A 25,396-nucleotide genomic window follows, 5' to 3' on the forward strand; every position below is an offset into this window, starting at 1 on the left:
CACAGCCTACTGGTTGGTCTCCTTTCTCCACTGCCATGTCAAAGTGATGTTCCTAAAGCACAGGACTGACCTTATCACCCTCCCTCAGTCCTCTAACCTTCTACTCAAAAGTAGTTCCAGTGGTTCTCTATGACCTCCAGGATGAAATATAAAATCCTCAGTTTGACATTCATAGTCCTTAAACAACTCTCCCTGCCTCCCTCCTCACACTCACAATACTTGTCGTTCCTATGACACTAGCCTCTCTTCTGTTCTTCAAACAAGAAACTCTATCTCCTAGCTTCCTTTAAGAGGCCTAATTCCCCCTTAATACCAGTAACTTCGCTCTATTGATTACTTCCATTTTGTCATATATATAGCTTGTTTGTACATCCTCCCTCTCCAGTTGCACTAGCAGCTCTTTAAAGACAGGGCCTGCTTTTGTCTTTCATTGTATCCCCAGTTCGTAGCACAGTGCCTGGCACATAGTAGGCACTTAATAAATGTTGACTTATTGACTACTACTTATTAAGCTACATATGTGCTATTGGACAAAGCCACTAAATCTCTCTCAGCCTCAGCTGATCATGTGTAAGATAAGGAAGTTGTCCTATATAACCTGTAAGATCCTATCTCTAAATCTTCTCTGCTTCTCTAACTTCCAAGCTCCCTTCCAGAACCAAAATTGATACTAAAAAGTTTAACAGTGAATTAATTACAAGACTATCCAGTTATAGAAAAGTCAGGAAATACCCTTGAGACATTCAGATTCCATCTATGTGGGCTTGGAGTCCTTATCTATCCTGCTTCTTGAGCTTCTACTTTCTTAGGTTGCTGGTAACCTCTTCTCAGCCTGGTCAGTGATTTTTCTCAGTTCTCCTCAATGTCTATACTGTACATATATCTCTTGAATTGTATCTATAATAATCTCTTAACCCATGGCTTGAGTTTTCTTTGTACTTGCTGTCTAGCATAGACCATGCACATTTTGAAATTTAAAATCTTATAATATCTAGTACTAAGCTAGGCACACAATAGATAACCAATATAAACTTAATAAATGAAAATGGAGTTAAGATGTTTTTTGTTTTACTGTTTTTTTCTAATGTACTCAAATGTTAACAAGTCATTGCTTGTCTTTGTTGCAGAGCCTTTGAATCTGAAATTCGCTTTTATGCTGGAGATGATCCACTCGATGTTTGGGTGAGGTAGGTGCTCTTGTCACTTTCACTTGATCAGTGATCATCCAATGTAATAACTTGACAGATGGAGGCTTGGGAACTGCCCCTAGAAAAGTATTTCTGTTCTAAATTAGAATAACATCACTGTTCGGAATAGATATTGGAACAAAAAAAGCCTTCTTAGCTGAGAATTATTCAGTTTTTATCTCCCTTTGTACCAATTTAGATACATTAACTGGACAGAGCAGAACTTCCCTCAAGGTGGAAAGGAAAGTAATATGTCAACATTATTAGAAAGAGCTGTAGAGGCCCTTCAGGAGGAGAAACGATATTATAATGATCCCCGGTTTCTCAGTCTTTGGCTTAAATTGGTGAGTAATTGTCAAGAACCACCTTCTTTAAAATACTGTTTTACTCTTTAGAGATAGCTAACACATTATGAAAATGGTATAACCTGATTTGTGTGGAAAAAATGTGATTCATGCCGTTTACCATGGCAGTTAACATGATATGTGCTCATGGCAGATGCTCAATAAATAGTTGATGAATGACATTGTTAGATTAATTCTTTGAATTTGAAGTAAGTCTGAAGATTGATGGAATGAGTCCTAATATTACAAAGAACTTAAAAACTTTCAAAGACTTTGACTGTAGGTGTGTTATCTCATATGTTCAATGCTCGTGACTTCAGTTCTATTCAGCAAGCATTTGAGCCCCTATTGTGTTCTAGAATCTGGACTGGGTACGCAAAGACAAGATGAAAATGGCCTTGACCTCAAGGAACTTCTGGTTTGGGAGGGGACAGTATCTCGAGGGACATTATCCAAGGCACATACAATTAATAGACAATAATATTATAATATTTATAATATATGATATAAAATATATATTATAATATTATATATAATATAATAATAATGTTATTGTTAATAGACAATAATAGACAAAATAAAGAATGTGCCAGAGAATATTAACAACTAGGAGGACTGGGCAAAGCCTCTTCTAGGAAATGGACTGCATTATGCTTAAGGAACACAGGCCTTGCATAAGGTAGTGGTGAGGAGGGTAAAACATTCCAGTATAGGGGACCAGCAGCTTGTGGAAAGACAGGAGAGAGGAGCTGGAATGACTTTTGTTTATGGGGGAAAGCAAGGAAGCCAGTTGGTTTGGAATGAGAATCCATGAATAGTATGTACTGATGTATAATCTGATCAAAGCGATGGTAACATGAGGCCTTGGGGATACCTAAAAATACATAGATAATTGTAAGACTTAATTTTAATACTAGAAAGAGTGAATTTAAAAATACTTCTAAGGACCAAGCCAGCATCACTTGACACAGGGCATTTTTTTTAAAAACTCCCTCTGACAAAGAAAATAGAGAGTTGGATGAAACTTTTCATTTCAAAGTAAAATTATAATATTTTTGTGTCACTTGATGCACCTGGCCCTTTTAGTGTTAATTATACCTACCTTCTTTTCCACCAGTTTTTTAACTTGAATCTTTGTTTCCCTTGCTGGCCTAAAAGGAGTTAATTTATGAGTGGTGAAATGGTAAAAAGACAATCAGAAGAAAAATAAGAAATATAGGTCTCAGATGCACAAAATTGAATTATAAGCCCAGGGGTGAACTTGTGTTTTCAAGATCAACTTCTTATTTTTTGTTTGTTTTTATCTGGAAGGGGATATGGTAGGGATTGGATATGAGCAGCATATTCCCATTGTCACACACCTGTGGTGCCATCACTTTGCCAAAAAGGTTCCCAATAAGAACCTCACTACTGTTACAGCAGCCTGTTTTGTATTTGTTTTTCATGTTAAAGATTCTGTTCTTCTTGAGGAAGAGAAATTTGTTGCCAAAAGCAAGCGATACCTTCAGTCAAGGAAAGCTGTCAGCTCTCCTTTTACATCCTCTACTTAGGGGGTACTTCTACTACTCTGGTCCTAAAAGACCAATATTTATAAATTTGGGGTTTACTTAACTTTGAAAATTGTCACTGTATCAATTTCTATTCCCTTTAGGCATTCTTGGCCCAGTGGGGTTACTGATTAGTGCAAATGATCTATTCCCAGAGGAGTTGCATTAGAAGTTATAATCAGATGTAAAATGTGGCCATTAGTTCCAGGCCAATGAAAATATGTAATGAAATTTTTTAAAATAAGGTTTTAACTGTTTACTAATGTAATATAACAGCAAAGAATAAGAAAAATATATTTCCGATCAAATTTATTACAAAGTAATAGAGTAGTTACAAAAAAAGTTGTGAAAATTAAAAATATTACTGAATATTGTCCCTTAAGGTAAGCCTACACTCGCAAAAACCTTGTTGTTTTCTTTTAAAATATTTTATCAGTGAAGACTGAGCTATCTTCTCTTTCTTTAAACCCTCATTTAAACTCTTGTAGGTGCAGATTTCAGTGTAGCCACGTCTCAGTAGATTTGCACGCTCACATGATCACACAATGAACCCAGTGTAGTGGGATGACTTGAGGCATTATCTAAGATCAGTAATGCTTTAAATGTGATATTGTTGTCTTTGCAGTGTTTTCCAGTAGCTGGGATTAAAAAAAGACCCTTGGAAACCAATCTTCAGAATCAGTTTTTAGTCACTAATGCTTTCATATTTAACTGCTAAAGAACTGGTAGGACTGATTGTTATAGCCTTTTAGGGCCCAAGAATTTTGGGACAGACCAAGCATTGATTCTAGTTTAAAATCCCAGGTTGAATGTTTTTCTTTCTAAGTTCTGGAAGAAATCTCATCTACACCAAAAATGTATAAATCCTAAATTATTTTCTTCAGGTCATTGGGATATTTAACTGTGTCCTCATCTGCAACCAGCCACCTCTGAGACATTTTATAACTCATTCTAAATCAAATTTTGTATTTTTCAAACACATATTAATCATGACCTGTTTTTCTCATGAGTTTATTCTCTTAAAGTGGGCTAGTTGAGAACTCTGGAATAACCGTGTTCTTGTTGGGTAACCTATGCTACAGGAACTCTCAGAAGCCTGTGTGTGAGTGAATTCAAAGAGGGGCTTTAATTTTTTGTTTTCAAAATTCACTTGATGGCCTGTGTCCATGACTAGAGCTAATGCTAACAGCCGATAGAGGGCAGCACCTTTTCCAAAGAAAATATATGCATATACTGAATTTCACTAATTTGGATAAATGAAACAGAAAACCCAGCCTGAGTGATAAAACATATTTGTTTTTTTAAATGGCAGTTGTTGAAAAAAATTTCAATTGCATTGCCTTCTAGCTCACAGAGTAACTAGTCCTCTCTCTTTCTTGTGGTACTTAAGAAACTTGCTTTAATTGATGTCATTAGGTTGTTAACTATATGCAATGCTTGTTTTTACAGTACCTCACCTCTATTGAAAATCTTTTGGGTTAAGTAGTATACGAGCATGAATAAAATTGCTAGGGATATTTTTAATTTGTCTAGCAAACTGTTAGTACATATGTATATGTATATGTATATATGTATTAGAAAAATAAGCCCTTTTGTTAGTTCCACAGACTAGATGACCTCCTTTTAGAGGCCTGTGCCACCACAGTCTGTGGAGCTGCTGTTTTCCACATTTGCGTTCTCTGGGTATTCTGCTGGTTTTAGCCTTTGTTGCCAGGAGACACATCTTCTATGCCAACTCTGAGCATGGTTCTGTTGCTCTCACTCTGTTCGTGTGTCTCTGTATGTACTGTCATCTTCTATAACTATAAATGCCACTCTTTTGATACCTTCTGCTTTTCCCATACAAATGTGTTATAAGTCAGTCAACAGGCATTTACTCAGTATCTGCTTTGAGCCAGGAGGTGCCTTTTGAAGAATATTCTTAGTAAGCAAAATAGAAACTTGAAGTTTTAGCTCAGACAAGGCTATCTTTATAATTTCTATGAAAAATGATATCTTTGTGTACTTCTGTTAACATCTAAAATGAATGTTGTAAGTGTAGAACTGAGATTAATTTTGTTTTTTAAAGTTTCCTAAAAATCATTACAGGTATAAAAGCATAGTTTCCTGGAGATAGCAATGTTTGTAGAATTGAACAGTAAATCTCTTTAATCAGTAGTTTTAGAGAAAGAAAAACTTAACCACTTGTGTTCTAGAAACAATATTAATAAAGGAAGTTTTAGACCCATCTCTCTTGTGAACTTTAAGAGTAAAATATAAATCCAATGATAGGGATGGTTATAGGTGATGAATTAAAACATTTCAGTAGGGAGAGCATTATTTTCAATAGTGGGACCATACTCAGAAACTTCTCCACTTAGAGATACATTGTTAGCCATTTGTTAGAAGTTTTGTTTTGGGGAGGGTTTTTTTTTTTTTCCACTGAGGAAAAAAAGGGGAGAAAAAACTCTGGATAATAAAAAAAATACATTTCTGTGTTAGCTTTAGCAATAAGAGAAAAAAATAGAAGAACTTAAAATAGGCAAAGAAGAAGCTAAATTATCACTCTTCTAGAGAATCAAGTAAAAACTACTTGAAACAATTACTTTAGCAGTTTCAGGATACAAAATAAACCCATATAAATCATCTGCATTTCTGGATTTTACTAACAAAGCCCAACAGCAAAAGGTAGAAAAAGAAATCCCATTTAAAGTTACTGTAGACACTATGAAATATTTGGAAGTCTACCTGCCAAAACAAACCCAGGGACTACATGAACACAATTACAAAACACTTTTCACACAAATAAGTCTGATCTAAATAATTGGAAAAACATCAGTTGCTCATGGGTAGGCCAAACTAATATAATGAAATTGACAATGCTACCTAAATTAATTCACTCATTCAGTGCCATACCAATCAAACTACCAAAAAATTATTTTCTAGAGCTAGAAAAAATAATATAAAAATTCATCTGAAAGAACAAAAGGTCCAGAATATCAAGGAAATTAATGAAAAAAAATGCTAGGGAAGGTGGCATTGCCATACCACTTATTAAATTGTGTTATAAAGCAGCAATCATCAAAACCACTTGGTACTGGCTAAGAAATAGAGGTGTAGATCAGTGGAATAGGTTAGCTACACAAGACAGTTAATGACTATAGTGGTCTACTGTTACATAAACCCAAGGATGCTAGCTTCTGGGATAAGAACTCATTGTTTGACAAAAACTGCTGGGAAGACTGGAAAATAGTGTGGTGGAAACAGGGCATAGACCAATGTGTGACCTATATATTAGAATAAAGTCCAAATGGGTACACCATGTGGGTATAAAGGCTGATACTATAAACACACTAGAGGAGCAAGGAATAGTTTGTCAGATTTATGGAGAAAGGAGGAATTTATGACCAAACAAGAGATGGGAGAACATTATGAAATAACAATGGATAATTTTGATCACATAAAATTGAAAAGTTTTTGCACAAACAAAGCCAATACAACCAAGATTAGGAGGGAAGCAGAAAACTGGGAAAGAATTTTAACAACTAGTGTCTGTGATAAAGGCCTCATTTATAAAGTATATAGAGAACTGAGTCAAATTTAGAAGAATATAAGCCATTCTCCAGCTGATAAATGGTCAAAGGATATGAACAGGCAGTTTTCAGAGGAAGAAATTAAAGCTGTCTATAGTCATATGAAAAAAATGCTGTAAATCACTATTGATTAGAAAGATGAAAATCAAAATAACTCTGAGGTACTACATCACACCTATCAGATTGGCTAAGGTGACAAAACAGGAAAATGATATATGTTGGAGAAGATGTGGAGAGTTGGAACTAATTCATTGTTAGTGGAGCTGTGAGCTGATCTAATCATTCTGGAAAGCAATTTGGAATTATGCCCAGAGGGCTACAAGTATTTGCATACCCTTTGATCCAGCAATATTGCTTCTAGGACTATATCCCAAAGAGATCATAAAAATGGGAAAAGAACCCACATGTACAAAAATATTTATAGAAGCTTTTCTTGTGGTGACCAAGAACTAGAAATTGAGGGGATGCCCATCAATTGGGGAATGGCTGAACAAATTGTAGTATATGAATGTAATGGAGTACTACTATGCTATAAGAAAATGATGAACAGGAGGACTTCAGAAAAACCTGGAAAGACATATATGAACTGATGCTGAGTGAAGTGAGCAGAGCCAAGAGAACATTGTACACAGTAATAGCCACAGTGTGTGAGGACTGTTTTTGATAGAGACTTAGCCCTTTACAGCAATGCAAGGACCTAAAACGTTTCCAAAGGACTTGTTGCAAAATACCATCCACATCCAAAGAAAGAACTATTGGAGTTGGAACGCAGAATGAAGCAGAATATTTTTTCCTTTGTTATGTTTTATTTTGTTTTTCTTATGGTTTCTCCCATTCTTTTTAATTTTTTTTTTTTAGCAATAAGTTGCTTATTATAAAGTATGGTTGTGCCACAGAACACACAGTATCAACAGATATTATTTCCACAATAGTAACAATAGAAGCTGACTTTTCTATTAATACAAATAATCCATGTTACCTCCCTCTAAGAAAATTGCACTGAAATTCTTTTCCTCAAACTGATGATGTTTCCGATGTAGTTTTTTTTTTTCCAGTAATTCGTAGAGTAGCAGGCAGGTGCCTCAATTGGTTGTATGTTGTGTTAACATCATTTTGAAACATATAAGTACCTTATTCCATATAGACATATATCTAGTAACAGGCAGATGATGAGGCCAAATATCCTTTTACTAAGTTGTTTAAGGGTATCAAAAGGAATATAATCTTAGGCTGAATAGTTCAGATGTTAAACACACACTTTAACGTAGTAACTCAAATGTATCCCAGCCTTAGTCTATGGAATAAAGATTCAACATTGTGTTTGTACATTCATTTCACAAACTTCTTTTCCCTTTTATTATTATTTTATTATATTATTCAGAGAGAATGTTCTCTTTCAAGGATTTAATCTTTCACATGCCTATGCAGAAGTACTAATTTACCCAACTGGGGTATAGAATAACTACCCATTCAGATTGACCACTTGCTCTGATTACAGAAGTTTGCCATAAAAAAGGAAAAGCAAGGACATGACTAGATAAAACATCACAGTTTTGCAAGCACGCAATGTCAATTCCACCTCACAGCCAGACTCAGGAATATTCAGATGGGAAACATTCCTTTCAAAGGAACACAATGGGGAAACTGAGCCAGGAGGATCCCATTCTAGGCAGAGGCTAGAGTTGTCCTCTTAGGTGTTCCAGAGGGAGATCTCCACCTGTAATGGTCACATCTTCTCTAAGTAGCTTGTGGCATTTCTCTCAGATGGTGGGTTGACTATTGGTGGATTTTTATGATCCATCAGATAACTCAAAACATAGTTCGTTATAATCCCAAGAGCTTTTACCTCAGATGGCAAGTTTCACTAATCAAAAATTTACCAGGATTCACATTTCAAATTTTAAATTTGTCCTGGTGCAAAAGCTAATTACTAGAGATCATTTCTATATATTTCCAAATTCTCAGCAAAACAAGTTCCTTCTTTAGGAACTCCATGACTTCTCAGTAGGAATTCTGCTACACAGAAGACTATACAGGCTTGATAAGAATTTATGACTAGATGGTTCCAAAAATCCTTGTTTTAGTTAACAACCTCATTATCTAACAACATCTAGATTATAAGAGAAATTGCTTTTCTGATAACATAGGTAATGCAAAATTACACAATGTAAGAAAATTCAGAAATATAACTATACCACAAGCAAATATATTTTTAAAACTTGAAACAGAACCAATTAATTACCAATCAGGTAACTTAGTTGAATGAGCAAATCAAATATGGATTCATAATCACTAGTGGTAACATTTTAATTTCTGAGGCCCAGTACTTTAGCACATTTTTGCTAACCTAGGGGCAACTCGCAGGGACTTCCTGCTGAGTCCAGCTGCAAGGATCTGGTGGCCAATAGGCCAGGAGAGAAGGGTGATCCTGTAGGCATGGGTGTGGGGACAGGGAGTATTGGGGTGCAGAGGGAAGGGAGCACCCACAACCCAGTTCCCTAGTGATGAGAGAAATGAGGGAATTGGACTTACCCTTCCAGATAGCACTTTGGAAGGTGCACCCAGGTCCATGGCCTCCAACCACTGGACCCAGAGATTGGTGGGAAAGGAGCTGTAGTTCCTTGTCTCTTTTACCTTTGAGACTTAGCAGACTAGAAAATGCATACTCCACAGTGGAGGGGAAGAACAGGATAGGGACAGAGAGAAGGTTTACATCTAGGCAGTTTTTTCAGGCTCAGAGGCTCGCTGGGCACAAAGACTCTAAAACCAGGGTGCAGGAACCCCCAAAGAAAACCAGGCGCAGAGGCACACGTACTGCCTCTCCCCAATGTCCCACAGGGGAGGGGAAGGAACATCATAGGGTAAACCAAGGTGCTGGGGAAACAACACAGGGTAAAAAGTCTGCTCAAGCAGAGCAAGGTGCCTTTTCTTTAAGTTTTAGAGACCAAATTTCTTACTAAGCTTGTCTTGTTTAGAAACCCCCTTCACAAATTACTTTTCTAGATTATATTGGGGTCAGGCTGTGTTACAATGAAACACTAGCTGCTTTTCCTTAAGATTTCCTCCCTGAATTCCCCTCCCAGCAGTCTCCAGGAAGCCTCTTGCCACTTTTCCCAGCGTCCCAGGAAGAGGGGAGAAAAAAATGTGACCGACCCAGCGCAAGGGCATCCTCTTATAGGAGGGTCCACAGTCCAACTGGCTGCCCAGAAGTCAGTGGAGCTACGGACGCCACTGGTGGTGTCTGGCCACCTCAGGGTTCTGGCTGCTAGGGAGAAGTAGGAGCAGAAAGGTCTGCGGAAGAAGACAAAGAAAAGGGCACTTACCTCTTGTCCCAGTAGCTATGAGAAGATCATTGGAGGCCAGTTATTATTTGGACTCCCAGGTTTCAGCACCATTATGTTGAAGAGAGAGATGGGAGAGTTGGTTCAAAATGTAATGAATTCACTTAGACCTTCTCTGGGAGCTTTATTGCCGCAAAAGCAGCGGGCCTGAGATTTAGCATGGAGCTAAACAAAGGCCCATTCGTTTTAACTCTTCTATGCAACATGACTAATGTGAAAATGTGTTTAATTAGAATGTATGTGTAGAATCCACATAAGATTGCATACCATCTTGGGGAGGGAGGGGGAGAAAATTTGGAACTTACGGAAGTGGTTGTTGAAAAATGAAAACAAATTAATAAATTTGGGGAAAAAATACATTTCTGAAATGAGACAAAATGGAGAATGGATTTTTACAGAGGAACATAGTAGATAGCAAGGTGTGAAGTACGAGATACCCATGAGCCTTGGATTCTCTGGATAAGTGGGCCAATTGTGTATTTCTGTGGTTGGCTGAAAAGTAGTTTTGCTTAGAGCCAGGTGATGGAATAGTAATGCCGTAGAGCACTGCTCAGAAACCAAGACTTGTCTGAGTCTCACTGCTGCCATTTGGTAGTGTTTGAGTTGCCTCACTTTGCTCAGTTATCCTAAGGAAATAATAGTATTTTTACTACCTGCCTACTGAGGAAAGTACTTACTCCTCCCTCCCTCTTACACCATTTATAATAAACAAAAATTACCTTGGGTTACTTTCTTCTCCCCTGCCCTGTGTCTTTAGAAGTTTACTTAAATCGGATAAACCAGCAACTCCCCTGTGCCCTGTCCAATCCAGCCTTTCTTTGTGTTCTGAGGGATAAAAGTGGGTAGTGGCAGGATACTCCAAGGCTTTCTACCTTTCCTACCTTTCTCCAATCTTACCTTCTTAAATCCGAGATGTGTATGGGCCTAACCCTAATTCTTGGTTTAGCCTAATTACTTGCCTACTGTCTGATATCTGAATTTTTCTGGGTAAGTTTTTGGCTGTGTGTCTTTGGCTTGATGCATTATTAAAACCTGACTACTTTGCAATTATTGCAGGGACGTTTATGCAATGAACCTTTGGATATGTATAGTTACTTACATAGCCAAGGGATCGGCATTTCTCTCGCCCAGTTCTACATTTCATGGGCTGAAGAATATGAGGCCAGAGAAAACTATAAGAAAGCAGATCTGATATTCCAAGAAGGATTTCAGTGCAAGGCTGAGCCTCTGGACAAGCTGCAGTCACATCACCGGTAAGCTACTTTCTTGGATAAAATGGAGATGACCTGTGTAAAAATTATATAAAGTAATGGTAGGGAGCTTCTGTCTTTTGCTTTTGAATACAAGCAAATCCCTGGTGGAGAGCATCTTTGACAAATGTTTAATGTGCATACTTTGGGTGACTTCTCTTTGTGATCTCCACTGTGGTTGTAGCAACACAATCCAAAGCAACAAATATTATTTAATATTTACTATGTGCAAAGCACTGTATTGGAGACCAGGGATCCAAAAGCAAAATGAAAAATAACCCTTGCTCTCAAGGATCTTACTTTCTACTGGGAGATAGAACATATAAACAGAAGCAGGTATACCTCATAATTTGAGGAGGAAGGAGAGAACGCTAATAACTAAGGAAATTAGGAAAGGCTTCCTCTAGCTGAAGGCAGCTAGGTGGCACAGTGGATTGAGTGCAGGTCCTGGAGTCAGGAAGACTCATCTTCCTGAGTTTGAATCTGGCTTCAGAAATTTTCTAGTTGTGTGACCTTGGACAAGTCACTTCACCCTGTTTGCCTCAGTTTCCTCATCTGTCAAGTGAACTGGAGAAGGAATGCCAAACTACTCCAGTATCTTTGTCAAGAAAATCCAAATGGGGTCATGAAGAATCGAACACAACTGAAAAATGAGTAAAAATTCCTCTAGGTGAACCTTGCAGAAACCTAGGGATTCCAAGGCAGAGATGAGGAAGTCATCCAGTCATGGAGGAGCTTGTGAAAAGGCACAAAGGTAGAAGATGGAGTATCACAGTTGGGGAGCCCAGGACCTAAGTGCAGACTCTACCTTCACCACTTAACTGCTTTGTGAACTGGAATTCCAGTGGCTCTGTAGGCCTCAATTTCATTATCTGTATGTAAATGGGAGGTTTAGATCAGATCTTGTCAGTTTAAAGTTTCTTGTCCTTATTCTTGAAGCTGGGCCAGAAATCTAAAGATCACTGATTTAGAATTAGAGAGGGCCTTAGGCCTTATTCAATCTAATCTCCCAGTTTGAAGATCCAAAGAGAGGGAGTGGCTCTGCCAGGGTCACACAGGTCACACAAACGCCTGTGGCACAGGTGACACTCAGATTGTAGCTTGGTCAACTCCAGAGCCTGCACTTTTCCTATAGTACTACATACTACTTCAACCATTGTCCATTCTTTTCAGGCAGTTCCAGTTTCGTGTTTCTCGACACACTCTGTTGGCCCTTGAAAAAGAGGAGGAAGAAGATGTCCCTGAGGCTTCTGGACCTCAGCGAAGCACCTTGGCTGATCTGAAAAGCAAAGGAAAAAAAATAGCAAAAGTCCCCATTAACCGTGTAGGAGGTGCTCTTAAAGGTAAGAGCACAAGGGCATCAACGAGTCTTATAAATAATGCTTAATATGTATAAGTAGAAACAGGTAAGGGCAACTGGACTTAGGAAGAGAGTCTGATTGCAAAAATACAAAATTGGGACTTGATGGTCACGTTAGGACTGTATTGCATTTGGGGGCAAAGGGAGGGCATAGTGGCCTGTCATAATTCTAAAAGATCAGGCATTTTGTGCTATTGCAAAGTTCTGGGCTTGAAGCTGATAGCAGTGGTTCATTAGTGTCTCCTTGCTTGGCATTGGCAAAGGCAGTAGACCTACAGAATAGTCATATTCATTTGGTTCTGAGATTTCTAATTTGAGGGGTATAAAGAGCAGAGCTCATAAGGAATTCAGGAGAAAATCATGAGAATCCGTGAAAGACCTGGAAAATTAGTGAATGTCAATAGGTTAAAAGAACTGAGCTTTTTTTTTTTTTAATCTAGAGAGAAAAAAAGTAAAAACTGATTTAGAGTCTTGAACAGATGAAAAATAACTATACAAGACTTCTTTGTCTTCATAGACAGAAAATTGGCTTAGATTGAAACTCTGGGCCCTAGGTGAGCATAAAAGAGGAGTTGACATGGTACCTTGAGGGAGTGTATAATTTCTTTGTGGAAGCTGATAAGTTTTGGATAGGACTGCTAAAAAAGTGATAAATTAATTAGTAGATTGGTAGAAAACCCTTTCCATCTTTGATTCTATGCTGTCTTCAGTTTCAAGAATATTTATTTTACCTGATTTGTAAGAGCAAATAATAGTTTTTATTCAAAAGGTTGCTTTTCTGAAAAGTAACTTTACCAGAATCAGAATAACTATACATGCTAAATCTATGACTATTAGAAACAGCCCATAAAAGAGTTTTGTAAGCAGATGGGTGGAAGAGATCAGCACAGGACAAAAACAAGTAAATCATTGTTCCTTTGTTAACAGATCCACAGCTGTAGTTAATCAGACGGAAAGTATGGTTTGAGGTGAAAATTCATAATCTTTGTTTAATTGTAATTGTTATGAAGTTTACAATTATTGGAAACATACAAGTGACTTTTCTTTTTCTTAGCTACAAACCAGGTCCGAGGGCTTCCAAATCCAGTCAATCAGCAGATATTAAGTGGCTCCAAATTTGCTGTTTTTGATGAAAATGCTGATGGAGCCTCCAGAGCGGAGCTGCCTATGGTTACAGCTGAAGCATGGAAAGCACCACCTGTTCGTAGGGCCAAGGAGAATGAACTACAGGCAGGACCTTGGACTAAAGGCCGAGTAAGGACACAGACATACACACACACACACACACACACACGCTCTCTCTCTCTCTCTCTCTCTCTCTCTCTCACTCACTCACTCTGCATTTGCTTGTGGGCTAGTAGAGGGTTAGGATTGGGGAAATGAATGGAAAAACCCTATAGCATTTACATTTTATGGTATCTTCTCAATAGGCCAGTAGGCAGAAATATTTAGAAATATCTTGGATGAAAGTGCTACTGCCATTATGTCTGTTCATTTTAAATCTTTTCCTGCTTTACCCTCCAGCAGCTTCATAGTAACCCAGCTTCTGTGTCCACTGTGCCAACTATGCTACCAAATTTTATCCCATATGTGGAAGAGTCTGCACAACAACAAATCATGTGAGTCTTGCTCTAAAGTAGGAATTAGTAAGTAATGGGGACTGCTCATATTCTAGGGGTGAGGGTCATCAGCCTAACCTAGTTTGGGTATCCTCTGTATACCTGCACATACTCTAGAAACACCAACCAATATCCTCAGTGGGGAGGAACCATTATTAAAGGAATTGAGCTCTCTTTACACAGGATAGTCATTTTATTTTAAGATAAATTTTAAATAAATGTTCTGCTTTCATTAAAGTAATTAGTGGCTATCAGAATTCTGTTGTAACTTCTCAGGTAGGTTCCGAATTGTACAGGTCTGCCTTTTTTGAGGAGACAGTGGACTCGTTTTAGGATACACTGCTATGGATTTTCCTTCCTCTTGGTTTCTCTTTGGGGGCAGGGAGGAGGAGGGAGGGACTCACAACAGCGATGCCGTAGAAAAGAACCATTGAGAAGAGAGAAGTTCAGAAGGAAGCTCAAGCAGGACAGTTTCGAAAGTCTTGTGTGGAATTTATTATATGCTTTTAAAAAAACAGACAGGGACAGCTCGGTGGCACAGTGGATAGAGCACTGGCCCTGGAGTCTGGATGACCTGAGTTCAAATGTAGCCTCAGACACTTGTCACTAACTGTGTGACCTTGGGCAAGTCACTTAACCCTGATTGCCTCACCAAAAAAAGCCAAGCAAAATGAAATCAGAGATTGATAGTTTCATATACAAGCCTCTTTTGTGTTACACTGTGTATATGGAAATGCTTTTCATGTATATGTGAATTCAGAATAAAAAATTTAAATTAAAAGGAAACTTAAAGAGGAAAAGAGTATCCAGGAAGAGACTTTCAGTAATGTCATGCTGTGGAGAGGTCTAAGTGTAGACTAGACCTTTCCTGATCCCTTAACAATTAGCGACCTTCTCTGCAGTTATTTTGTATGCGCTCTAATTTACTAGGTTATAGGTGTTACTCCCTTCCCACTTAAAATACAAGCTTGTAGGTGGTGACTGTTTAGTTTCTTTCTATCTCACAGTGCCTGGCACATAGTAGATGCTTACTGATTGATTGTCGGTTGTTTGCAAAGCGTTGCTACTATGCAACGGAAAGTTGCTACAAATTATATCTGTATAGATGGAACCTTTCCATCTGTTGTTGACCTTTGGTGTTTATGCTTAGTAGGGATATCATTGAGTCAAAAGGTACGTACATTTTTGTGATGTTTCTAGTATAATATAAAATTATTTTACCAAGTAATTGAACTACTCCACAATTTCACCACCAATGTGTTGATGTAGCTGTCTTTTTGTAGATGCTCCACTATTTAACCGTTTTCATCTTCTGTCAGGGAAATTTGTCAGGAAATTATATGGCAAAATAAAGGGCAGTTGGGAGGTGTGGAGAATTCTGTTAAGAGCAAATCTTTGTATTATGTACGTGGGAGAGAGCAAAAGAAGATTTCTTCATTTAAAAGAATGTGAGTGTGTGTACATACATATATATATATATACACACATATATGCTGTTTTGGTCATGAAAAAATACTTTCACTAATAATTAGACAAATGCCAATTATAACAACTCTCAGGGACCCCTGGAGTTAGGACAAATGCTGGAGGGGATGTGGGAAAATGTGTACACTAGTGCATTATTGGTGAAGCTGTGAATTAGTCCAGATATTCTGTAAAGTAACTTGGAACTATGTCCAAAAAGCTATTAAAGAAATTGTATATATAGCAACCTTTTTAATAGTGGCAAAGAATTGAAAACTGAGGTGATACCCATCAGTTGAGGAATGGCTAAACAAGTTGTGGTATATAAATGTTACTGAGTGGGATGGTTTTAGAAAGACTTGGGAGCAAGTGAAGTGAGCCGAACCAGGAGAATGATTTGTACTGTAACAGTAACATGTGCAGTGAGAATCAGCAGTAAAAGCTTTGTAACTGATCAGTAACTGACTCGCTACGGTTGCGAAGGATTCCTTGGGCAAATGCTGTCTGCCTCTGCAGACTGAAGCATATTTCCATCTCTCTCTCTCATTGCTAACGTGGAAATTTGTTTTGTATAACTCCATATTTGTAATGAGATTGTATTCCTCTCACCAGATAGGGGGAAGGAGAGACTCTGAAATTGAATTTTAAAAAAGGCATAGGCTATCTTTAGAAATACAGCCTGTCATTTTTGCCATTCTGATCGTTGTGAGGTAAAACCTCAGTTTTAATTTGCCTTTTTCTTATTAGTGATTTGGAAAGTTCTTTCATCTGATTGTTATAAATTTGTAATTTCTTTTTTGGAAAACTTCCTGTTATTGCTTTTACCTCTTAATCTATTGGGAAATGGCTCTTTTTCTTATGTGTTTGTACCAATCCTCTGTATATTCTGGATATCTAACCACTATTATAGATATTTGCTACAAAGATTTTTTCCCCCAACTTTACCAGAAAGATTTTTTTCATTTTAGATGCATTGGTTTTGGTAGTGAAAAAACTTTGTGATTTTATGTGTTTGAAATTGCCTATTTTATCTTTTAGGGTCATCATTATCCCTTGTTAATAACACTCTTCCCCAGTCATGTCTGTTCAATATATGTCCTCCCATTCTTCTCTAATTTTTTAAGCCTTATATTTAGTTCACATCCATTTGGAGGCTATTGTCAAATATAGTATGTTATTTGTTGGTCTAAACCTAATTTCTTCCAAATTGTTTCCCAGTTTTTCCAGTTGTTCTTATCAAATAGGGAGGCCTTACTGAAGTAGTTTGTATTTAGGAATTTGTTGAGCCCTAGACATCTAAATATCATTTTACAAATCGGAAACTGAGAGCCAGAGAAGTTAATTAACTTAGGTCACATAGGTAGTGACAGATCTGGGGTTATTAATGATTTGTATTTCTTATTTTGTAAACTTTGTGTGTCTGTCCTTTGACCATTGCTCCATTTCTGAGTATGCATTTTTAGTCTTATATAAATGTGAATCATTTACTCATATTCATTGTTATTTTAAAAAATCTTTTTCTTTTGGTAAAGACTATAATGGATTTCCTTCACAGATTTGAGTGCAGAATTATTAGATGCTTATACTTTTAGCATTGATATATTATCATTTTGTATAGAATCTTTCAATTTAATATAGTGTCATTTTTCTCTTTAAATTTTGGAGTTGGAATTTATTTGTCCAGAGTCATTATCGCTCAAGATCCTTCAGTGGCTCTCTATGAATCTGATATAAACTGCTTGGTTTTCAGACTTCTCCAGCAAATCACTTCTCACCTGTCTCACATTGTTAGTCTCTGCTGTATATCCTCTAGTTTTATGTTTGTTTCTTTTTATTGAGTTGGTTTTAAAAATTATCTTTGAAATCTTTATATGTCCTGTTTTTGTAAATCAGTTGTCTAATTTTTGGCGTAAAGCAAGATTTTTATACATTGGGTTAGATTAAAGGAAAGAACCATCTGGGCCTCAACGTTGTGTAACATAACCTATCTTAGAAAACTCCGTGAGTATAAAAGGGAATTCCTTGAGGGAAGGGTATCTTTTCTCCCCAGTGAAGAACCTAATGCAGTTCTCAGTGATGGTTGTTTCTAGACTTTAAAAAATGTTTTAATTTCTTCACTAGAATCTTGATTATATGGTTAGATATTTTTATTTTCTTGGTGACAATTATGGGCATACTGAGCATATTATTTGTGGTATCATGTACAGTAATAATAACATAGTGTTTGATAATTAAACTGTGAACTATTCCACGATCTTTTTCAAACTGTGGTCAATAGTAACTATTTTGCCTCTTTTTAGGACTCCTTGTAAAATTGAACCCAGCATAAATCATATCCTCAGTACTAGAAAACCTGGAAAGGAAGAAGAAGATCCCCTGCAACGTGTACAAAGTCATCAGCAAGAGTCTCAGGAGAAGAAAGAGAAGATGATGTGTTGTAAAGAGAAGATTTATGCTGGAGTTGGGGAGTTCTCCTTTGAGGAAATCCGAGCTGAAGTTTTCTGGAAGAAATTGAAGGAAAAAAGGGAAGGTGTGTATCAGTCTCATCATTTCATGTTTGCTGTGTATTACTAGAAATCTGAACAGCCCTTCCCAATGACAACTTCTAATAAAATATTTTTCTATTGCTGGAAGTTCTCCCACTTGTTATAACTACCTAAAATTCAATTATTTAAGAGATTAATTTGAGTTAACTAGCATCCTCTTTTAAAAATGCAAATATATCTAGGAGATTACATTAGTAATTTAATCAGTTTGTTTTTAATATGTAGCAGAAAACTGACTCATTGAGGGAATCAGGGTACTGACTTAAGGGACTAGGTAGGTGAGTTTTAGCGTGTAGAATGAGGGGAAATAGAACAAGTCTATCTCTTTCCTCTCTCCTTGCCCCACTCTTACAATGGAGTCTTCAGTACAATGTGAAAGAAGAATGCTGTGAGGTTGGGGAAAAATCCAAAAATCAAAGTGAAAGTCAAAAATTTTCTTAACAGTGGTCCCATATCAGGAAAGCAAGAGGAACTCCTACTGTTTCCTTCCTCTTCTGCCACATGGCACCCTGTTCCTAGGACTTAGAATAATAATTCATTAGTTAAGCCACATTATAGATCAAAGAAGCTTTTGTACAATGGCTAACTACCTACCTATGTAGTTTTGTACAATGGCTAACCTAACTACCACTGGTAATATTGTTGCTTTGGAAAAATGCATTTCAAGTTCCTACCAGATTATGTCCTCAAATTCCATTAGTACTTTGATTTTTAAAAGGTTCAACACTTTTTTCCAGGGCCAAAGTTAGTCATATTTTCATAGCTTTTGGTTTCTTTTCTTTCTTTTTTGGTCCATTTATGGCATTGTAGTCTTTTACCTATTAACTTTCCTGGTTCCACTTATCTCATCCTGCGCCAGTTCATGTGTCTTTCCATCCTTCTCTGAATTCTTTATTTTTTATGTCATGGCGGTATCCTATTATACCCAAGTGACACAATTTGTTTACCCATTCCCCATTGGATGGACTACCTGCATTTTTTTTTTTACTTTTGCTTTTTAATTTTTTTTATCATGAACTTGATAGTCATCAGTACACAAAGAACAAGTAAGAGGAATGAATAAACTTGTGTTAGTTTCTTTTTAAGGATATATTAGTATAAAAATGTTGATACCAGCTCTTTTCCTGGTATTCAAAAATTGAAAAATAATAGGGTATCCTATTGGGAATGGCTAAATGAATTGTGTTATATAAATGTGATAAAATATTCTGGGGCCTTAAGAAATGATGAAATGGACAATTTCAGAAGGAAACTGGGAAGATATCTCTGAACTAATGCAGAACAATGTGACCAGAAATGAGAGGACAAATTGTGTATAACAATTGTAGAGAAAACAACTTTGAAAAACTCTAGAACTCTAATCAATGCAGTGATAAACTACGAGTCCAAAGGAAGATGAAACATGCCATTCACCTTCTGACAGGTGATGAACTTAAAATGCAGAAAGATTTTCAAACATAACTAAACTAAAGTGGCAAATTGTTTTACCAATCTATGCAACTATGGTGTTGAGAGCTTTGTTTTTCAGATTTGTTGTTTTCGTTTGTTCAGTAGGAAATGGGGAGGGAGAACTAGTTAAGGAGGTGGGGGGAGCAATTTCTTTTAATGCTTGTTAATTGAAAAACATAACTTTCAAAGGATATATATAATACTTAATAGGATGGTAACAAAATTGGCCTTCTGACTATTGAGTGTGTGTGTCTTTTATTGATAGAGGGTTTTTGGTTTTGTTTTGCCTCTCTATATCTTCCTGCTAACTCACAACCTCAATAGAAGTGGTTTTCCTCGTGACAAATAAGTATAGTCAAACAGCCCTGTCTGAAATTTCCCTCATTCTCCACCCCTACCTCATCAGCTCTGCCCAGAGGCAGGAAGCGTGCTTTGTCATCAGTCTTCTGAAGCCATCATTGGTCAAAGTTGTTTTACTTGTCTTTGTTTTGTGGTGTAACTTGTATTTGTTAAGAATTAACCGGTGATAGGTACCACCAGTCAAGAGAGATAAGACTCTAGGCTCTAGCTTAAAGTAAAGCAGAACTCAGATATCTCACTAGCAGGCAGAAAATAGGAAACAAATGAGTTAGAGTGAGTCTTATGAGAAGCCAGGGACAGAAATAGGCCCACTATAGAAGTGTAGGATTTTGCCAGGGAAATAGATTAGCTTGAAAGATAGAAGGTACTAAGTAATATACCATTTTAGGCATATATTGTACAGAATGGAATTGCTCTAGGTATGGAAAGTTTTTGCCAACATTATGAGAACTACGAACACCTTAAAGAGAAGTAAGAACAGCAATTCCTAATTGTTCAGTCTTTGACATAGGTTGGTGAGTACTCCATAAACGCCACCTAATTTTTTTTTTTTATAATTAAATTTATTTATTTAACTTTTAACATTCATTTTCACAAAATTTTGGGTTACAAATTTTCTCCCCTTTTATCCCCTCCCCCCCCAAACACCAAGCATTCTAATTGCCCCTATGACCAATCTGCTCTCTCTTCTATCATCCCTCTCTGCCCTTGTCTCCATCTTCTCTTTTGTCCTGTAGGGGCAGATAGCTTTCTATACCCCTTTACCTGTATTTCTTATTTCCTAGTGGCAAGAACATTACTCGACAGTTGATCCTAACACTTTGAGTTCCAACTTCTCTTCCTCCCTCCCTCCCCACCCCTTCCCTTTGGAAGGCAAGCAATTCAATATAGGCCATATCTGTGTAGTTTTGCAAATGACTTCCATAATAGTTGTGTTGTATAGGACTAACTATATTTCCCTCCATCCTATCCTGTCCCCCATTACTTCTATTCTCTTTTGATCCTATCCCTCCCCATGAGTGTCGACCTCGAATTGCACTCTCCTCCCCATGCCCTCCCTTCTATCATCCCCCCCACCCTGCTTGTCCCCTTATCCCCCACTTTCCTGTATTGTGAGATAGGTTTTCCTACCAAAATGAGTGTGCATTTTATTCTTTCCTTTAGTGGAATGTGATGAGAGTAGACTTCATGTTTTTCTCTCACCTCCCCTCTTTATCCCTCCACTAATGAGTCTTTTGATTGCCTCTTTTATGAGAGATAATTTGCCCCATTCAATTTCTCCCTTTCTCCTCCCAATATATTTCTCTCTCACTGCTTGATTTCATTTTTTTTTTTAAGATATGATCCCATCCTATTCAATTCACTCTGTGCACTCTGTCTCTATGTATGTGAGCGTGTGTGCATGTGTAATCCCACCCAGTACCCAGATACTGAAATGTTTCAAGAGTTACAAATATTGTCTTTCCATGTAGTAATGTAAACAGTTCAGCTTTAGTAAGTCCCTTATGACTTCACTTTGCTGTTCACCTTTTCATGGTTCTCTTCATTCTTGTGTTTGAAAGTCAAATTTTCTTTTCAGCTCTGGTCTTTTCATCAAGAATACTTGAAAATCCTCTATTTCATTGAAAGACCATTTTTTCCCCTGAAGTATTATAGTCAGTTTTGCTGGGTAGGTGATTCTTGGTTTTAGTCCTAGTTCCTTTGACTTCTGGAATATCCTATTCCATGCCCTTCGATCCCTTAATGTAGAGGCTGCTAGATCTTGTGTTATCCTGATTGTATTTCCATAATACTTGAATTGTTTCTTTCTAGCTGCCTGCAGTATTTTCTCCTTGACCTGGGAACTCTGGAATTTGGCCACAATGTTCCTAGGAGTTTCTCTTTTTGGATCTCTTTCAGGCGGTGTTCTGTGGATTCCTTGAATATTTATTTTGCCCTGTGGTTCTAGAATCTCAGGGCAGTTTTCCTTGATAATTTCATGAAAGATGATGTCTAGGCTCTTCTTTTGATCATGGCTTTCAGGTAGTCCCATAATTTTTAAATTGTCTCTCCTGGATCTATTTTCCAGGTCTGTTGTTTTTCCAATGAGATATTTCACATTATCTTCCATTTTTCCATTCTTCTCTCTTTGTTCTGTGATTTCTTGGTTTTGCATAAAGTCATTAGCCTCCATCTGTGCCATTCTAATTTTGAAAGAACTATTTTCTTCAGTGAGCTTTTGAATCTCCTTTTCCATTTGGCTAATTCTGCTTTTGAAAGCATTCTTCTCCTCATTGGCTTTTTGAACCTCTTTTGCCAATTGAGTTAGGCTAGTTTTCAAGGTGTTAATTTCTGCAACATTTTTTTGGGTCTCCCTTAGCAGGGAGCTGATCTGCTGTTCATGCTTGACTTCATGTCTCTCATTTCTCTTCCCAGCTTTTCCTCCACCTCTCTAACTTGATTTTCAAAATTCTTTTTGAGCTCTTCCATGGCCTGAGCCCATTGGGTGGGCTGGGACACAGAAGCCTTGATTTCTGTGTCTTTGCCTGATGGTAAGCATTGTTCTTCCTCATCAGAAAGGAAGGGAGGAAATGCCTGTTCGCCAAGAAAGTAACCTTCTATAGTCTTATTTCTTTTCCCTTTTCTGGGCATTTTCCCAGCCAGTGACTTGACCTCTGAATATTCTCCTCACACCCACCTCAGCGTTTTGGGTGTGAGATTCAAATGCTGCTTCCAGTCTCAGGGCTTTTGGCGGGGGCAGGGCTGCTATTCAGTATGAGATTATGTTCTGGTGCTGAGGTCGGGGCAGGGCCACCTCTCAGGCTCAGTTCCCTCAGGGGGTTTATGCACAGACCTTCCACAATGGATTCAGGCTCCCGCCCGCTTGGGGAGCCCCTGTCTGCAGCCGCCTCTCAGCTTCTACCTCCCGGGGGGGGCCTGAATTATGGGGGCACCCCACTCCCCTCTCGACCCGCCAAAGAGACTCTCTCACCCACCCCTGTTACCTGTGGGTGGAGAGACTTGTGTGGCCGCTGGAGATCCTGTCTGTGAAGCCTGCTCGGATCTTTTCCTCTCGGTGCCGTGGCCGCTGCAGGGCTGCACTCAGCTCCCAGTCCCGGCGCCCAGTCCGCAGCGCGAAAGACCCCCCGCGAGAGGTTTGCAGGTCTCTCTGGAACCGAAATCTCCCTCGCTCCAATGTTCCGTGGCCTCTGGGTGCGGAATTCGCCGTGAGTTACTTCCCTGTAGCCATTCTATGGGTTGTGGGTCTTTCTACTCCGCCATCTTGGCTCCGCCCCCCAACGCCACCTAATTTTAAAATATTTGTCTGTGGTTTCTCACTATGACTGTTATAGTAAAACTGTATTGTAAAAATGTCTAAGCTAATTGTAGAACAATGAGATCCCAGGTTCTACTTTCCATGATGACACTTTGTACAGTGTAATAATACACACAGTAGATGTTTGATAATTATTTGTTGACTGACAAATTATTGGATTAATTCTTTGACAATGGAAATTTATCACAGTCCTTTAACTTTTAACTTCAAATACTCTTGTTAACCTTTTCATCTGTTCTCTGTTCCTGAACATGACAACTTAGCTATATTGGATCTGGTTATCTTTTTCAAAACAAAAATTATGTTCTCAAAGCCATGACTATTTTCTATGAAAGAGGTAGTTGCTTTGATGAACTTGTTCCTTAAATAAGTTCTGCATCTTTCTACCTCCATACCTTTGCACAGACTGTTCCTTGTGCCTGGGATCTCCTGTGCTTTCTCTTGCTATGCTTTGAGTTTCTCCTTTTCTGTACCTCTATGAACCGGCCAGTTCCTCTTCTGCTTCCCACCTACCCCAAGTCAATAACTGCCTCTAGTCACTACTTCATAAAGCACTTGGAATTGTACTTCTTCAGTGGACTTGTCATATAGTATTCTGTTAAGTATTTATCCCCAAATAGCCTTAGATAAACTTTGTATTTTTAGATGGCACTCCTTTTCTAAACTTTGTATTCTTTCCTAGAGCCTAGCAGAGTGTTTGGTGTGTAGTGAACACCTAATGTGTATTTGATGAAATTGAAATGATAAATTGCTGTTTCCTTAGTGGCTAGGGGATGCTTAGAAAACGTCTGAACTGGACTGTGGTTATAGAAGCCACCTAGAATTTGAATTTTGGTCTTCTCAGCTATGAAGAAAGTGACCTAGGTTTGGGATTGGGGAGCAGGCTGAATTTGATAACCAGCTGAAAGATACAGACTTATGCCCTATATTAGACTTTATATGTAATCTATACTTCATTTCCCCCTTTATATAGTTTCTATCCTTGTAAATCCTGCGGTAAAGTAATTTTTTTAGTTTGTTGTAGACAACTATTCAACTCGACTATTGGTAGTTGTTTATTATAATTTTTAATATAAAGACATCAGTCAAAAAACATTTATTAAGCATTTACTTTGTACCTGGTACTGTGCTAAGCAATGGCTACACAAGGAAAAAGCAAAAATCCTTGCCTTCAAGGAGTTTACATTCTTCTGAGGACACAACACATGTATAAATCTATCCATAAAAGATAAGTACAAGAGAGATGGAGGGGAGGGCAGCCTTATGAAGAAGATGCTGTAAGTGCTGGAGAGTTGGAAAAAGCCTCCTAGAGAAGGTGGTATCTGAGCTGAATCTTCAAGGAAGCCAGGGATTTTAAAGGGTAGAGTTTAAGAGAATATTCCAGGTATGTTGGAAAACCCATGCAGAAACACAAAGAAGGTAAAGCTTTGTGAGGTATAGTAAGTGGTATGGGTGGGCCTTTAAATACGTGGCAGGGAGTTCTGCATTAAGAGATTGGAAAGATGGGAAGGGGGACGTTGTGAAGAGCTTTAAATTCTGAATAAAACCTGAACCATTGGGGTTCACTGAATAGAAGAGAGTGACACTGACAGACCAATGCTTTAGGAAAATTACTTTGGCTGTTAAGTGGTAGAAAGATTGGAGAAGGAGTACCTTGAAACAGGGAATCTTATTAGAAGGCTATTGAAATAGCCTCAAAGAGGACATATGAAAAGATAAATCTCCCCAGCTCACCACCACTGTCATCTCTTTGGTGGGGATTCCATGAGTGCAGAACATTGCATTTATTATCAGATTTTTTTTTTTTTGATGTGTTGATTTTGCTGCTTTTTTTCTTTTCCTCTTTATAACAATTTTGTTGTGGGGTGATTCTTTGGGAGGGGTGAGAGGAAAGGAGGCAGGAAGAAATTTAGTTGATACAAAAACAAAAGATCAATTAAAAAAAGAAGACCACTGCAAAGAATGATAAAGACCCCAGTGAGGATGATAGCTATGTGAATAGGAAGAAGAGAATATAGATGTGAGAGAGAGAACCAGGGCA

General features: G+C 37.9%; 1 protein-coding gene across 2 annotated transcripts in view; it reads left to right on the forward strand.

The window, feature by feature from the left end:
- BUB1B (BUB1 mitotic checkpoint serine/threonine kinase B) overlaps positions 1-25,396 on the forward strand; it is a 58,357-nt gene that overhangs the window by 4,019 nt on the left and 28,942 nt on the right. Inside the window, exons 4-10 of one of the 2 annotated variants that reach the window (XM_072624701.1) lie at positions 1,128-1,187; positions 1,387-1,531; positions 11,048-11,244; positions 12,415-12,584; positions 13,656-13,855; positions 14,126-14,220; positions 17,985-18,214. In XM_072624701.1, coding sequence (XP_072480802.1) covers positions 1,128-1,187; positions 1,387-1,531; positions 11,048-11,244; positions 12,415-12,584; positions 13,656-13,855; positions 14,126-14,220; positions 17,985-18,214 — 1,097 coding nt within the window. The remainder of the gene's footprint in view (positions 1-1,127; positions 1,188-1,386; positions 1,532-11,047; positions 11,245-12,414; positions 12,585-13,655; positions 13,856-14,125; positions 14,221-17,984; positions 18,215-25,396) is intronic. The other variant, XM_072624702.1, reaches the window with a different exon arrangement.

Source organism: Notamacropus eugenii, chromosome 7 (genome assembly GCF_028372415.1).
Source record: "Notamacropus eugenii isolate mMacEug1 chromosome 7, mMacEug1.pri_v2, whole genome shotgun sequence".
Taxonomy (NCBI): Eukaryota; Metazoa; Chordata; class Mammalia; order Diprotodontia; family Macropodidae; genus Notamacropus; species Notamacropus eugenii.